At 46.6% G+C, this 15,709-nt stretch overlaps 1 protein-coding gene across 1 annotated transcript in view; it reads left to right on the forward strand.

The window, feature by feature from the left end:
- The window catches only part of LOC127583859 (fibronectin type III and SPRY domain-containing protein 2), a 44,977-nt gene that overhangs the window by 12,270 nt on the left and 16,998 nt on the right, over positions 1-15,709 (forward strand). Inside the window, exons 3-7 of the mRNA XM_052040253.1 lie at positions 1,541-1,774; positions 2,597-2,619; positions 4,985-5,106; positions 11,717-11,872; positions 14,983-15,117. Coding sequence (XP_051896213.1) covers positions 1,541-1,774; positions 2,597-2,619; positions 4,985-5,106; positions 11,717-11,872; positions 14,983-15,117 — 670 coding nt within the window. The remainder of the gene's footprint in view (positions 1-1,540; positions 1,775-2,596; positions 2,620-4,984; positions 5,107-11,716; positions 11,873-14,982; positions 15,118-15,709) is intronic.

The following is a 15,709-nucleotide window of genomic DNA, read 5'->3' on the forward strand; positions in this document are numbered from 1 at the left end:
ATCTCTGTCAAGGCCCTAGCGATCTCTTCCCTTGCCTCCCTCTGTATCCTGAGATAGATTCCATCAGGCCCTGAAGATTTATCCACCTTAATGTTTCTCAATACATGCAACACCTCCTCCTTCTTAATATCAACATGCCCTCCCTAATCTCACCATCATCCATGTCCTTCTCCTGTTGAATACTTAAGCAAATTACTCATTAAGGACCTCACCCACTTCCTCTGGGTCCACACATAAATTCCCTCCTTTGTCCTTGTGAGGTACCCTCTTGCTCCTAATATACGTATAAAATATTTTGGAGTTCTCCTTAATTCTACTTGCCAAGAACATTTCATGGCACCTTCCCCACCACCCCCCCTGCCCCCCCCCCCCACTAATACCTTGTTTCTTTCCTGCTCTTTTTATTTTTCCCAAGAGCCTTGTCTAATTTCAGCTTCCTAAACTTTATATATGCTTCCTTTTTTAAGAAACATGATATCTCTTGCCATCCAAGGTTCCTTGACCTTGCCATCCTTATCTTTCATCCTCATAGGAGCATGCTGGTTCTGAACTCTAATCAGCTGACCTTTAAAGGATACCCACATCTCAGCTGTAGATTTACCTTCAAACAGCACTCTCAACCTACTTCCAAGTTCCTACCTAATGTTTTACTAAAGTCCATGTCGACAATGTCTGCCTCCCTGCCTTCATCCAGTATGGTGTGGACTGCTGGGTGTGTCCAGGGGCCCAGCTATTGGAAACACATAACGTTGACAAAAGATCATTGCCTGCTTCCAACTGGCACATTCACTTATTTGGTCTCACCGTATGAGAGATATTCCCTTTGTTCCACCAATCTCTCTCTCACCTGTCTGCTACTGAACACTAACATTTTCTTTCTTCCCCAGTTCTGGTGAAGGGCCTCAGACCTGAATTATTAACTCTGGTTTTCTTCCTGCAGATGCTGGCTGCCTGCCTTGTGTTCCTCTGATGCACTGATCTCCATCACCATTCCTAATGCCACCTTGTGCTTGAATGACAAGCACATAATGTGGAGGCTTGCGAGAGGGTACAGAGGTTTCCCAGGATGCTGCCTGGTTTGGAGGATGTGTGCTATGATGAAAGGTTGAATAAGCTGGGGCTATTTACTGTAGAGCGGCAGAGGGGAGATTTGATAGAAGTTTATAAAATTATGAGAGGCATAGACAGAGTAGATAGCCAGTATCTTTTTCCCAGGATTGAAATGTCTAGTACTAGAGGTCATGTATTTAAGGTGAGCGAGGGAAAGTATAAAGGAGATGTGTGAGACAAGTTTTTTTTACACAGAGAATGGTGGGTACCTGGAATACACTGCCAGGGGTGGTGGTGGAGGCAGATAGCAGAGGAGCATTTAAGAGTCTCCTAGACAGGCATGTGAATATGCAGAGAAGGGAGGGATATGGTCAATGTGCGGGAAGGGGGATTAGATTAATTAGGTGTCATTGGTTTAATTAGTTCGGCACAACATAGTGGGCCAAAGCGGCTGTCCAGTGCTATACTGTTCTATGTTCTATGTTAACAGGAGAACATTGGTAAACAGGAGCACTACCTGGAACTGCAATATGATGACTTGATGCAGTTTCTAGTTCAGCGATTTGAGGATAGGAGCCAGGGACTGGAGGAGGAGAAGAAGCTGAAGCTGGAGAAGTTGTATGATTTGCTGGTGAGCTGTGGGCACACCATGGATGACTACAAGGAACTGATGGAATCCACTGACACGCTCTTCAAAACTGAAGACAAGCAAACCTTCCTGAAGGTGATCTCACAGGCTCAGATGGTGTCTGATGTTTCTGTAACCCTCATTACAGATTTATAGATCCTCACTCTGGCATTCCGACCTTATCATTCTCACTCTGGTGTTTTTCCCAGCATTTCCAATGCTGCTCTGGAATTCCAGCTGTGTCATTCTCAGTCTGGGATCCTTAGGATGGGAATACAGACGTACATATTACGAGTAGTAGGGCACTTAGCACCTCCAGCTGACTCATCAGATCATGGTTTATCTGACAGTAACTCCACACTCCTGCCTACCCTGGTAGCCTTTCATTTCCTTGCTTATCAAGTATTGATCTACCTATGCTTTCACCATAATTCCAAAGTCTCATCGCCCTCTGAGAGAAAATGTTTTGCCTCATCTCTAACTTAATCAGGTGAGCCCTTATCTTAAAGCATCTGATCCCTAATTCTCCTACAAGGGAGACAATCCTCTCCACATCCACCCTGTCACACCCCTCAGGATCTTGCATGTTTGAACCAAATCTCCTCTTGCTCTTCGAAACTCCTGTGGATATAAACTTAGCCTATCCAACCTGCCCACATCTATTAAACTGCTGATAATCTGTGAACTGCTTCCAAGGCATTTACAATGGCATGAGGACCTCCTTTGTGGTGGCTGGACCAGACGAGAGGAGGTGTGCAGCGAGTCACTGGCAGACCACAGCAAGGACTGGGAGGATGAAATAAACATTTTGATAGACTTATCAAAGTATCTCATCCTTAGGAGATAATTTAACTTTTTTTCTGGTAAGAGTCATATGTTCTGCAATGGGTAATGAATCTTCTTTCTTCCTATCAACAGAGTGGACAAACAATACTGGCCAGGTAACATCGGAATGGACCCCTGTATCTGTGTTAACACTGGAATGTGACACTGCATCCATGTTAATACTGGAACATTGCACTGTATCTGTATTGACACTGGAATGCTGCACTGTATTGGTGTCAACACTGGAATGCTGCACTGTATCAGTGTCAACACTGGAATGCTGCACTATATCAGTATCGACACTGGAATGCTGCACTGTATCGATGTTAACACTGGAATGCGGCACTGTATCAATGTTAACACAAATGCTGCACTGTAACTATGTCAACACTGGAATGCTGCACTGTATCTGCATCGACACTGGAATGTTGTGCTGTATCTGTGACTACACTGGAATGCTGCACTGTATCTGTGTTGACTCTGGAGTGAAAACAAAAAATGCCAGAAACACTCAGCAGGTCAGGCAGCATAAGTGAAAGAGAGACAGAGTTAACATTTCAGGTCAAAGGCTCTTTAGCCTGAAACAGGAACTGTTTCTCCTTCCACTGATGTCTAACCAGCAGGTTGTTTCCAGCAATTTCCATTTTTAGAACATAAAACAGTGCAGCATAGGAACAGGCCCTTCAGCCCACAATGTTGTGCTGAGCAAATTACACTAGTAATAAAATGCCAAACTAAACTAATCCCTTCTGCCTACACAATGTCCATATCCTATCATTTCCCTCACATTCATGTGCAAGTCTAAGAGCTTCTTGAATGCGCCTATCGCATTTGCCTCCATCACCACCCCAGTTGGCGCATTTCGCTGTGTGAAAAACTTGCCCCTGCACATCTCCCCTGAACTTTCCCCCTCTCACCTTAAATGCATGCCCTCTGGTATTAGACATTTCAACCCTGGGGAAAAGATACCAGCTGCCTACTCTATCTCTGCCTCTCATAATCCTATAAACCTCTATCAGATCTCCCCTCAGCCTCCACCGCTCCAGAGAGAACAACCTGAGTTTGTCCAACTTCTCTTTATAGCTCATGCCCTCTAATCCAGGCAGCATATTGGTAAACCTCTTCTGCACCTTCTCCAAAGCCTCGACATTCTTCTTGTAATGGGGTGATCAGAACTGAATGCAATACTCCAGATGTGGCCTAACTTAAGTTTTATAAAGTTGCAGCATAACTTCCTCACTCTTGAATTCAGTGCCTCGACTAATGAAGGCAAGCATGCCATATGCCTTCTTTACCGCTCTATCAACCTGTGTAGCCACTTCCAGGGAGCTTTGAACTTGGACCCCAAGATCCAGCACCTCTTTCTCAGGGCACCAATGCTCAATACAAGAGGGCATGGCTTTAAAGTAATGGGTAGGAAGTTCAAGGGAGATGTCAGAGGGAAGATTTTTACTCAGAGAGTGGTTGGGGCGTGGAATGCGCTGCCTGGGGCGGTGGTGGAGGCAGGTACGTTGGTCAATTTCAAGAGATTGTTAGATAAGCATATGGAGGAATTTAAAATAGAGGGATATATGGGAGGAAGGGGTTATATAATCTTAGGCAAGGTTTAAAGGTCGGCACAACATGGTGGGCCGAAGGGCCTGTATTGTGCTGTACTGTTCTATGGTTCTATCTCTCTGTTCATCAACGCTGTTAAGGGTCCTGCCATTAACAGGGTACTGCCCCTTTACATTTGATCTCCCAAGGTGCAACACTTCACATTTGTCCGGGTTGAACTCCATCTGCCATTTCTCTGCCCATATCTGCAGCTGATCTGTATCCCGCTGTATCCTTTGCCAGTCGTCTACACTATCCACAATACCACCAATCTTTGTATCGTCTGCCAACTTACTAACCCACCCATGTATATTTTCATCCAGGTCATTTATATACATCACAACAGCAGAGGTCTCAGTACGGAACCTTGAGGAACACCACCAGTCACAGAACTCCAGCTAGAATAAGTCCCATCAACCTCAGATTTCAATCGACTTCAGATTTCCAGCATCTGCAGATTGTTGATTGTCACTAACACAGGATTAGATCACTGTATCTATCTACACTGCACTGCTGCGCTGTAGCTGTGTGAACACTGGAATGCCTCACTGCAGCTGTGTTAAAACAGTTAATGAGTCACTGTAGGTGTTTGTATGTTCATGTGTGTTGCCACATGAAATGCTCACTGCATGTGTATGAACAATGAAGTGGCCCATTGTGGAGACTGTGGTGGACTTGTGATCCTGATTGACCCGAGTGACCTCTGTGAGAGAGCGCTCTGTGTATTGTAGGAATAGCAATTGCAGCAGGTGGCAGTGGTTGCCTAGACCTGTACCTGTCCTGTCCACCTGAGACAGTGTCTCAACTCCTGACCTCCCGCGCACCCCCCCCCCCCCCCCCAACATCCCATTACCTCAGTCTCACTGCTTCTTCTACCACCTACAGACTAGAGGATTTTCTCCAAGAGGTGTTGAACCCAGAGCTTCCAACAGCTCTTGAATTTGAGAATTTTCCAACAGATATGGCTGAGGTGCAACGATTAATTGACTCAATCAGCAGCATCCCAGGTATGTGAGCAACAGACACACACACACCTCCCACACATACTTCCCCCACACACACCTCCCACACACACACCTCCCTCCCACACACGCTTCCCACACACACACACCTCCCACACATACACGCTTTCCCCACACACACCTCCCACATACACACCTTCCACATACAACACCTCCCAAAAACACACACTTACCACAAATATACACACCCCTCCCACACACACACCTCCCACAGATACACCCCCCCACACAGATACACACACCTCCCACACACACACCTTCCACACACCCCTCCCACACACACCCCTCCCACACACACTCCTCCCACACACACTCCTCCCACACACACCCCTCCCACACACACCCCTCCCACACACACTCCTCCCACACACACCCCTCCCACACACACCCCTCCCACACACACTCCTCCCACACACACTCCTCCCACACACACCCCTCCCACACACACCCCTCCCACACACACTCCTCCCACACACACTCCTCCCACATACACCCCTCCCACATACACCCCTCCCACACACACACAAACTCCCTTTCCACACACATACATCTCCCACACAGACAGACAGACACACCTCCCACACACATAGGTGCGCGCGCACACACACACACACACACACACACACACACACACACACACACACACACACACACACACACACACACACACACACGCGCGTTTGGCCCATATCCCTCTAAACCTTTCCTATCCATGTAACTGTCCAAGTGCCCTTTAAATGTTGTCAATGTACCTGTCACAACCACTTTCTCTGCCAGCTCGTTCCATATACGGATCTCTCTCTGGGTGAAAAAACTTGCCTCTCATATAGGAGTACGCTTAAGAGGGAAGTGTAGCAGTTAGCATAATGCTATTACAGCGCCAGCGACCCGGGTTCAATTCCCGCTGCTGTCTGTAAGGAGTTTGTATGTTCTCCCCGTGTCTGAATGGGTTTCCTCTGGGTGCTCCCACATTCTAAAGACGTACCGGTTAGGAGTTGTGGGCGTGCTATGTTGACACTGGAAGAGTGGTGACACTTGCAGGCTGCCCCCAGCACATTCTCAGTAATGCAAAAAGACGCATTTCACTGTGTGTTTCGATATACATGTGACTAATAAAGAAATAACTAAAAAAGAGGACAAAAAGGGGACATGAGAAAGCTCTGGCAGATAAGGTAAAGGAGAATCCAGAGTGATTCTACAAAAATATTAAGGGGTAAGTAGAAAGAGAATAGGTCCTCTTAAGGACCGATGTGGTCGTCTATGTGTGGAGCCACAGGAACGGGCGAGGTCTTAAATGAAAACTTCTTATCTGTATTTAGTGTGGAGAAAGTCGTGGAAGCTGAGGAATGAAGGGAAATGAATAGTGATGTATTGGAACATATTCACATTATAGCCGGGGAGGTGCAGGCAGTCTAAAGCATATTAATGTGGATAAATAGAACAAAGAACATACAACAGTATAGCACAGGAACAGGTCCTTTGGCCCACATGTTGTGCCGGGCTAATTAAGCTATTGACACCCAATCCCTTCTGCATGCATGTATCCCTCCATTCTCTGAATATTCGTGTGTCTATCTTTAACGCCTCTATCATATCCGCCTCCATCACCATCCCTGGCAGCGCACTCCCACACCCACCACTCTCTGTGTAAAATACTTGCCCCATACATCTCCTTTGAACTTTCCCCCTCTCACCTTAAATGCATGGCCTCTAGTATTAGATATTTTGACCCTGGGAAAAAGATGCTGTTTATGCTATCTATGCCTCTCATAATTTTATAAACTTCTATCAGGTCTCCCCTCAGCCTCCGCTGCTCCAGAGAAAACAACCCAAGTTTGTCCAACCTCTCCTTATAGCACATACTCTCTAATCCAGGCAGCGTTCGAGTAAACTACATCATAGCCTACATATCCTTCCTGTAATGGGGCGACCAGAATTGAATAGAATACCCCTGATGTGGGCTAACCAAAATTATATAAAGCTGCAACATAACTTCCTGATTCTTAAACTTAATGATGTCCCAACTCCCGTACTCCTGTAATCAGTGCCCTGACAAATGAAGCCAAATGCCTTTTTCACCACCCTGTCTACCCATGTCGCCACTTTCAGGGAATTATGCATCTGTATTCCTAGGTCTCTCTGTTCTACAACACTCTCCAGGGCACTGCCATTTACTGTATAAGTCCTGCCCTGGTTTATCTTATCAAAGTGCAACACTTTGCACTTGTCTGAGTGAAATTCCATCTGCCATTCCTTGGTCCACTTCCTCAGTTGATCAAGACCCTGTTGTAATCTTAGACAACCTTCTTCGCTGTGCACTACACCACCAATTTTGGTGTCATCTGCAAACTTACTGACCATGTTAACAGTATTCTCATCCACATTGTTAATACAACAGCAGACTCAGCACCGATCCCTGTGGCACACCACTGGTCTCACGTTTCCAATCTGAATAACAACCCTCCACTCCCACCCTCTGGTCCTTCCACCAAGCCAGTTTTGCATCTGATTGGCTCGCTCCCCCTGGATCCCATATGATCCAACATGCAAAGCTTGGTAAAGTCCACGTGGACATCATCTACCACCCTGCCCTCGTCAATCCTTTTCAGAAAACTCAATCAAGTTTGTGAGACAATTTCTCACTCACAAAGCCATGCTGACTATCCTTTATAAGTCCTTGCCTTTTCAAACACTGGTAGATCCTGTCCCTCAGAATCCCCTCCAGTACCTTTCCCACCAGCGATGTTCGGCTCACTGGCCTGTAGTTTTCTGGCTTGTCCTTGCAGCCCTTCTTTAAATAAAGGCACAACATTAGCCACCCTCCGGTCTTCCAGTACCTCACCTGTGGCTAAAGATGATACAAATATCTCTTGCCAGGGCCTCACTAATTTTTCCTGGCATCCCACAATGTCCCAGGATACACTCTGTCAGGCCCTGGGGGTTTATCCACCTTAATATGCCTTAAGACTGCTAGCACCTCCTCTGTTGTAATGTGGATATGTTTCAATACATCACTGTTCTCTTCCCTGAATTCCCAAACTTTCACGACCTTCTCCACAGTAAATACAGATGAGAATTTAAGACCTCACCCGTCTCCCATGGCTCACACGTAAGATGGCCACACTGATCCCTCAGGGGACCTAGTCTCTCCCGAGTTACTCTTTTGCCCTTAAAATACTTATGGAATCTCTCTGGATTCTCCTTTACCTTATCTGCCAGAGCATCTCACATCCTCTTTCTGCCCTCCTGATTTCCCTCTTCAGTGTACTCCTACATCTTATACTCCTCAAGGGATTTGCTTGATCCCAGCTGTACAATGGCTGAGATTGCCCTGCCCGTGGAGTCCAAGGTCGAAGCAAGCAAACAGATTCTGCCTTTCCGGTTTGACAGGATCCACCAACCTGCACATTTGTGTGAGGCTGGGGCTTGGTGTGCTTTCGACAGGCTAACAGGGTGCAGCCACAATGTTCATTTTGTGAGGAAGGCATTTCATCCTCTGTTGAAAAGTTCACCCAGGGAAGTGTGTCCAGTAAAAATTCTAGTTAGTTTTAAGGTGCATTGGGTGCATTTAGGATGCATTTAGGGTGCATGCTGAGTAGAAGTTACGGACACATAATAGAGTTAGGATTGGATATAATCACAGATAATAACCTGTTCACAGATTAATGAATTACATGCTGAGTGTACCTGTAACCAGATTAATGGGTTACAGAGAGAGAGCATACCCATCATCAGATTAATAGACTCATAGAGCGATACAGCACAGATACAGGCCCTTTGGCCCAACCAGTCCATGCCAACCACAGTGTCCACCCAGCTAGTCCTGATTTCCTGCGTTCGGCCCATATCCCTCCAAGCCCCGCCCCTCCATGTACCTACCAAGTGCTTCTTAAATGACACTGCTGTACCTGCCTCACCCACTTCCTCTGGCAGCTCGTTCCATATACTCACCACCCTCTGCGTGAAAAAGTTCCCCCTCAGGTCCCTTTTAAATCTTTCCCCTCTCACCCTAAACCTGTGCCCCCTAGTTTTGAACTCCCCTACCCTGGGGAAAAGACTGTTACCATCCACCTTATCTATACCTCTCATAATTTTAAACATTTCTATAAGGTCGCCCCTCATTCTCCTACGTTCCAAGGAATAAAGACCTAGCCTGGCCAACCTCTCCCTATAACTCAGGCCCTCTAGTCCTGGCAACATCCTCGTAAATCTTTTCTGCATTCTTTCCAGTTTAACCACGTCTTTTCCATAACAGGGTGACCAAAACTGTACACAGTGCTCCAAGTGCAGCCTCACCAATGACTTATACAACTGCAACATAATGTCACAACTCCTGTACTCAATGCCTTGACTGATGAAGGCCAGCATGCTAAATGCCTTTTTTAATGATCCTGTCTACCTGTGACGCTGCTTTCAACAAGCTATGAACCTGTAGGTCCCTCTGGTCCATTACACTCCCCAGTGCCCTACCGTTCATAGTACAAGTCCTACAATTGTTTGACTTTCCAAAATGCATCACCTCACACATCTGTATTGAAATCCATTTGCCACTCCTCGGCTCAAGTTCCCTAACTGATCAAGATCTCCCAACATTACCTTGTGGCTCTTGAACTCAATTGTTCGCCTAATGAAAGCCAGCACACCATATGCCTTCTTAACCACCCTATCAATTTGTGTGGCAACTTTCAGGGATCTATGGACTTGAACCCCAAGATCCTTCTGTTCCTCCACACTGTTAAGAATCCTGCCATTAACCTTGTACTCCAAGATCGATCTTCCAAAATTTATCACTTCACACTTTTCTGGATCGAACTCCATCTGGAATTTATCCGCCCAACTCTGCATCCTGTCTATATCCCGTGGTAACCTACAACAATCTTTTACACTATCAACAATACCTCCAACCTTCATGTCATCTGCAAACTTATTAACCCACCCCTCCACTTCCTCATCCATTTGTAAAAATCACAAGGGTCCCAGAACAGATCCCTGCAGAACACCACTGGTCACCAACCTCCAGGCAGAATATGCTCCATCTACTACCACCCTCTGCCTTCTGTGAGCAAGCCAATTCCAAATCCACACAGCCAAATTTCCATGGATCCCATGCCTCATGACTTTCTGGATGAGCCTACCATGGAGAACGTTGTCAAATGGGAACGTTGTCAAATGGGAACCTTGTCGAAGTCCCTCGCCAATATCCCCAAACTTGCCAGGTTTACCTGACAGGAACATGCTGCTCCTGGACTCTATATATCACACTCTTAAAAGCCTTTCACTTGCTATTCATTCCTTTCCCTGAAAACAGGCTCACCCAATCGACCTCAGAATTAGCCTTGCTCCAGTTTAGTACCCTAACCTGTGGACATGTCCTATCCTTTTCCATCACCATCTTAAAACATAGAATTATGGTCACTAGAGCCAAAGTGCTCTCTGACTGCCATTTCAGTTACTTGCCCTACCTTGTTCCCCAAGAGGAGGTCCAGTATTGCACCCTCCCAAGTAGGGTCCTCTATATGTTGACTCAGGAAACTATCCTGGATACATTTCACAAATTCCACCCCGTCCAGGCCCTTAACACTCTGGGTAGTCCAGTCAATACCGGGGATATTAAAATCTCCCACTAATACATCCCTATTATTCTTACAACTATGAGCAATTTCTCTACAGACCTGCTCCTCAAGTTCCCGCTGACTATTGGGTGGGGGGGGGTAGTGGGATGGTTGATAATACAGCCCCACTAGGGTGACCCTCCCCTTCTTGTTTCTAAGTTCTATCCACATGGCCTCACTGGATGATCCCCAAGAATGTCGTCTCTAATTACTGCTGTCGCATCCTCCCTTATCAAAAAGGCAACACCCCACCTCTCTTACCTGCACCTCTGTCACACCTGCAGTATTTGTATCCTGGAACATTGAGCTGCCAGTCCTGCCTTTCCCTCAGCCATGTTTCTGTTATGGCTCTAACATCCCAGTCTCCAGAGCCAGTCCACGCTCTTGAGTTTATCTGCCTTACCTGATAAACCTCGTGCATTGAAATAAATACAGTTTAACTGAGTATTCCCTTCCCTGCCTTTACTGTGCCCCTGGCTTTCCTGATCACTAAACTTGCTCTCGCTGGCTACTACTTTATCCCATGACTTGCTCCTGCTCAGAGTCCCACACCCCGCGCGCCCCCCCCCCCCCCCACCACACCAATCTAGTTTAAACCCTCCCGTGTAGCATTAGCAAATTTCCCTGCAAGGATATTGGTCCCTCTCTGGTTCAAGTGCAATAATGAGTTAAAGGGTGACAATAACCATCACCAGGTTAATGGGTTACAGGAGAGAGTGTACCCATCACTACGTTAATGAATTAAAACGAGCATACTCATCATTATTCGAGTGAGTTACAAGGAAAATGTACTTATCAGCAGGTTAATGGGTTAAAGGGAGAGTGCACTCATCGCCAGGTGAGTGAGTTACAGGTGCAGTGTCTGTCTGTAGGATAATGAGCTACAGGAATTTCCCTAGCACTCGAGTAATGTATGACAGGGAGGGTCCAATCATTTGATTGTGAAGCTGTGCTCATTACTGAGTCTGTATTTCTTTATGCAGTGCCATCTGCACCTTCGATGTGTCCCCAGTGCCCTGACACAGCAACCTCCACCTCAGTGAAAGTCCGCTGGAGCCTTTCAGCTGACGATACTGTGGAACATTATCAGTTGTACTACAGAAAATTAGGAGACAACACTCAAGACAAGGAGACTGCAGGTTTGTATCGAGGGATAGTGTGGGAATTGGAGAAAGTTGAGTTTCTCCAAGTGAATTCTGACCGGTGGTCAGCTAGAGTTGTAAAGAATGATCTTGTTCAACCATAAACTTCTGAAGGAGATTGACAGGGTGACCCTGAGAGGCTGTTCCCTCAGATGGCGATGGTAGTGAGCAGAATTCAGGCTGTAATACCAGCTCTCCCAAATTCCACTGTGCTCATTCTGGGAGCGAGCTGAGGGTCTAGAGGGTTTATCCTCCCGTCCTCCAGTGTTAGTCCACAGCTGATTACCCCTGGGTGTTAATCCATAGACAGGTTATATTTCACAGAATCAAAACTGTACACTACAGAAATGGGACCTTTCAGCCCACCTGGACCGTGCCTATCTGTGTTAATCCCCTTACCAACCAAGTCATCTATCTGAGCTAATCCCACTTCCATCCATCACGCCCATATCCCTCCACTCCTTTCCTATCCAAGTACTAAATGCCATTTAAACGTGGTAATTGTATCTGCTGCCACCACCTCCTCTGGCAGCTTGTTCCATAGAACCACCATTCTTTGTGTGAAAAATACCCGTCAAGTCCGCTTTAAATTTTTCCCCTCTCACCTTAAACCTGTGTCTCCTAGTTTTAGACACCACTGCCCTAGGAAAAGGATTCTGAATATCTATCTTATCTATGCCCCTAGGAAATTTATAAACCTCAATAAGGTCACCTATAAGGTTGTTAATTATGTCCAGGAAGGTTTTCTCAAACAGTAGGTAGATGGCCCTACTAGAGAGGGGGCAACACTGGACCTCCTGTTGGGAAATGAGGCAGGGCAAGTGGCTGAAGAATCAGCGGGAGAGCACTTTGGGACCAGTGACCATAATTCTACTAGTTTTTAAACAGTTATGGGAAAAAAAAGCACTGGCCAACAAGTTAAAGTCCTAAATTGGGCAAGGCAAATTTTGATGGCATTAGACAGGGACTTGCAAAGGGAGAGGCTGTTTTTAGGTGAAGGGATGTCTGGCACGTGGGAAACTGTAAAAGTGGGACAGGGAGAGTTCAAGGCCAGCATGTTCCTGTTAGAGTGAAGGGCAAGGCTGGCAGGATTAGGGAACTTGGGTTGACAAGGGATATTGAAGCTCTTGTCAGGAAAAAGAAGGAGGTGTATAACAGGTGTAGGCAGCTGGATCAAGCAAATCCTTTGAGGAGTATAGGGGATGTAGAATATTAGGCTCTGTCCACCTGCCTCTCAACTTTCGTGGAGCTATGGACTTGCATCCAAGCTCTCTCTGTACATCAACGCTCCTAAGGTCCCTGATTTTTTTCCCTTATTTGTGACCCATAGATGCTGAAATACTGGAGATTTGGGAAGAGCTGCTTTTCAGCTTTTCCTGGTTGGTGGATACATCAGAACAGCATGGGTATCAGTAACTGGTAACTCATTGGGGTACAGATTAAGTTACTGGACCAACAGGCAGAACTCTGGGTCTTTGATGAAGAGACTTGGGCTTGAATCCCACAATGTTGGGCAATTTAAATATAAGTAATTAAAAACTGTAAAGGTGAAGGAAAGCTTCTCTGGATCATGCCCCTCAAGGGAGGAACTCTGCCACCCTTACCCAGTGTGGCCTTCTCTCTATAGAGAACTAGGACTGGGCTATAAATGCTGAAATCCCCCTTTGGTGAAAGTGCATTGTCTGACAGCCTGTGGTCAATGTGACCCCGAGATGTCCTGCAGGCCAAAGCTCCAGGCAGGAGTTGCTTTCTGCATTATCCCTTTCTCCGTTACTTGCTGCACATTCTGCCTCACCATAGAACAGAGCAGTACAGCACAGGAATAGACCCTTCGGCCCACAATGTTGACTGAACTAATTAAATTTGTAATCAAATGCCCAACTAAACTAATCCCTTCTGCCTACACAGTGTCCATATCCCTCCATTTCCCTCACATTCACGTGCCTATCTATGAGCTTCTTAAATGCCCCTATTGTATTTGCCACCACCACCATTTCAGGCAGCACATTCCAGGCACCTACCACCCTCTGTGTAAAAAAAACTTGCCCCGCACATCTCCTTTGAACTTACCTCCATCACCTTAAATGCATGCCCTCTGGTATTAGACATTTCAACCCTGGGGAAAAGATACTGGCTGTCTACCTATGCCTCTCAAAATCTTAGAAACCTCAATCAGGTCTCCCCTCAGTCTCTGCCGCTCCAGAGAGAACAACCTAAATTTGTCCAACCTCTCCTTATAGCACATGCCCTCTAATCCAGGCAGCATCCTGGTGAACCTTTTCTGCACCTTTTCCAAAGCCTTGACATCCTTTTTATAATGGGGTGACCAGAACTGAATGCAATACTCCAGATGTGGCCTAACTAAAGTTTTATAAAGCTGCAGCATAATTTCCTGACTCTTGAACTCAGTGCCTCGACTAATGAAGGCAAGCGTGCCATATGCCTTCTTTACCGCCCAATCAACCTGTGTAGCCACTTTCAGGGAGCTATGGACCTGCCATTAACAGTGTACTGTCTCTTTACATTTGATCTCCCAAGGTGCAACACTTTACATTTGGCCGGGTTGAACTCCATCTGCCATTTCTCCGCCCATATCTGCAACTGATCCATATCCCACTGTATCCTTTGCCAGTCGTCTACACTATCCACAACACCACCAATCTTTGTACCATCTGCAAACTTACTAACCCACCCATCTACATTTTATCCAGGCCATTTATATACATCACAAACAGCAGAACAGATCCCTGCGGAACCCCATTAGTCACAGACCTCCAGACAGAATAAGTCCTATTGACCAATACCCTCTGTCTTCTATGGGCAAGCCAATTCTGAATCCAAATGGTCAAGTCACCATTGATCCCATGCATCTTAACCTTCTCTCCATCTTCTCCTCCCCTCCCCTCCCATCCTTTGAGCCCAGTCACCACCTGTGAGATATGACTGGGTCAGGGTGGTGGGCACATTTCCCTAACTGGGCCATTTGGCTGCTCCCCAGCTGCTGGGTACAGGAAGTGCAGACCTCTGCTGAGGCAGGGTTCTGATGTAACACCACAGCACTGAATCTGATTCAGATCACCCCGGATAACCAGAGCCTTTTCCCTTAGACACGTCGCTGAGAGTGAAGGAAATGTTCTGTACTGTGAGGAATCTGCAGCCTGGCTCCCTGTATCTGTTCTGGGTCACAGCCACCAACTCTGCTGGGACAAGTGACGAGAGTGATCGGGCAGAGTATATGACAGGTAAAACACCGACACAGCTTTGTGCCGTGATCAGGCCTGGGCCATCGGCTGGGAGGTTACTGAGGGATAGCACATGGGAAATGAATTCCATAGCCTGTAATCCACTCAAGCTTTGAGTGGGCACCAAGGGAAGTGTAAGTTGGTGTAAAATTGTTGGCACAGACTGCTCCACTCAGTGTACCAGACACCAGACTACATATCAAATTAGACACCAGACAAGACAAGAGGCACCAGGCCAGACACAAGACTAGACATCAGATCAAACACCAGACTAGATACCAGACCATATACCAGTCTAGACATCAGCCAACAGACTAGACACCAATCTAGACACCAGATACCAGCAGACACAAGCAATTAATCCTTGGCCCAGGGGTTAGTTTGGCTTTGCTGTCATTTATGGAGAGGGATGATTCGGAGACACAGAGGATCCCCACTGTCTCCCTGAAGCTGCTGCTCTGAAGCTGACCAGAAGTCTACACTCACAACTCACCTGTGCCCACCACAGGGAGGCAAGGGGTCTGGGGGCCACTGTGTAATCAACATCTACTGTGCAAGGAGGGGGTGGTCAGCAGCCCAAGAATAAACCCAC

The sequence above is a fragment of the Pristis pectinata genome, chromosome 28 (genome assembly GCF_009764475.1).
Source record: "Pristis pectinata isolate sPriPec2 chromosome 28, sPriPec2.1.pri, whole genome shotgun sequence".
Taxonomy (NCBI): domain Eukaryota; kingdom Metazoa; phylum Chordata; class Chondrichthyes; order Rhinopristiformes; family Pristidae; genus Pristis; species Pristis pectinata.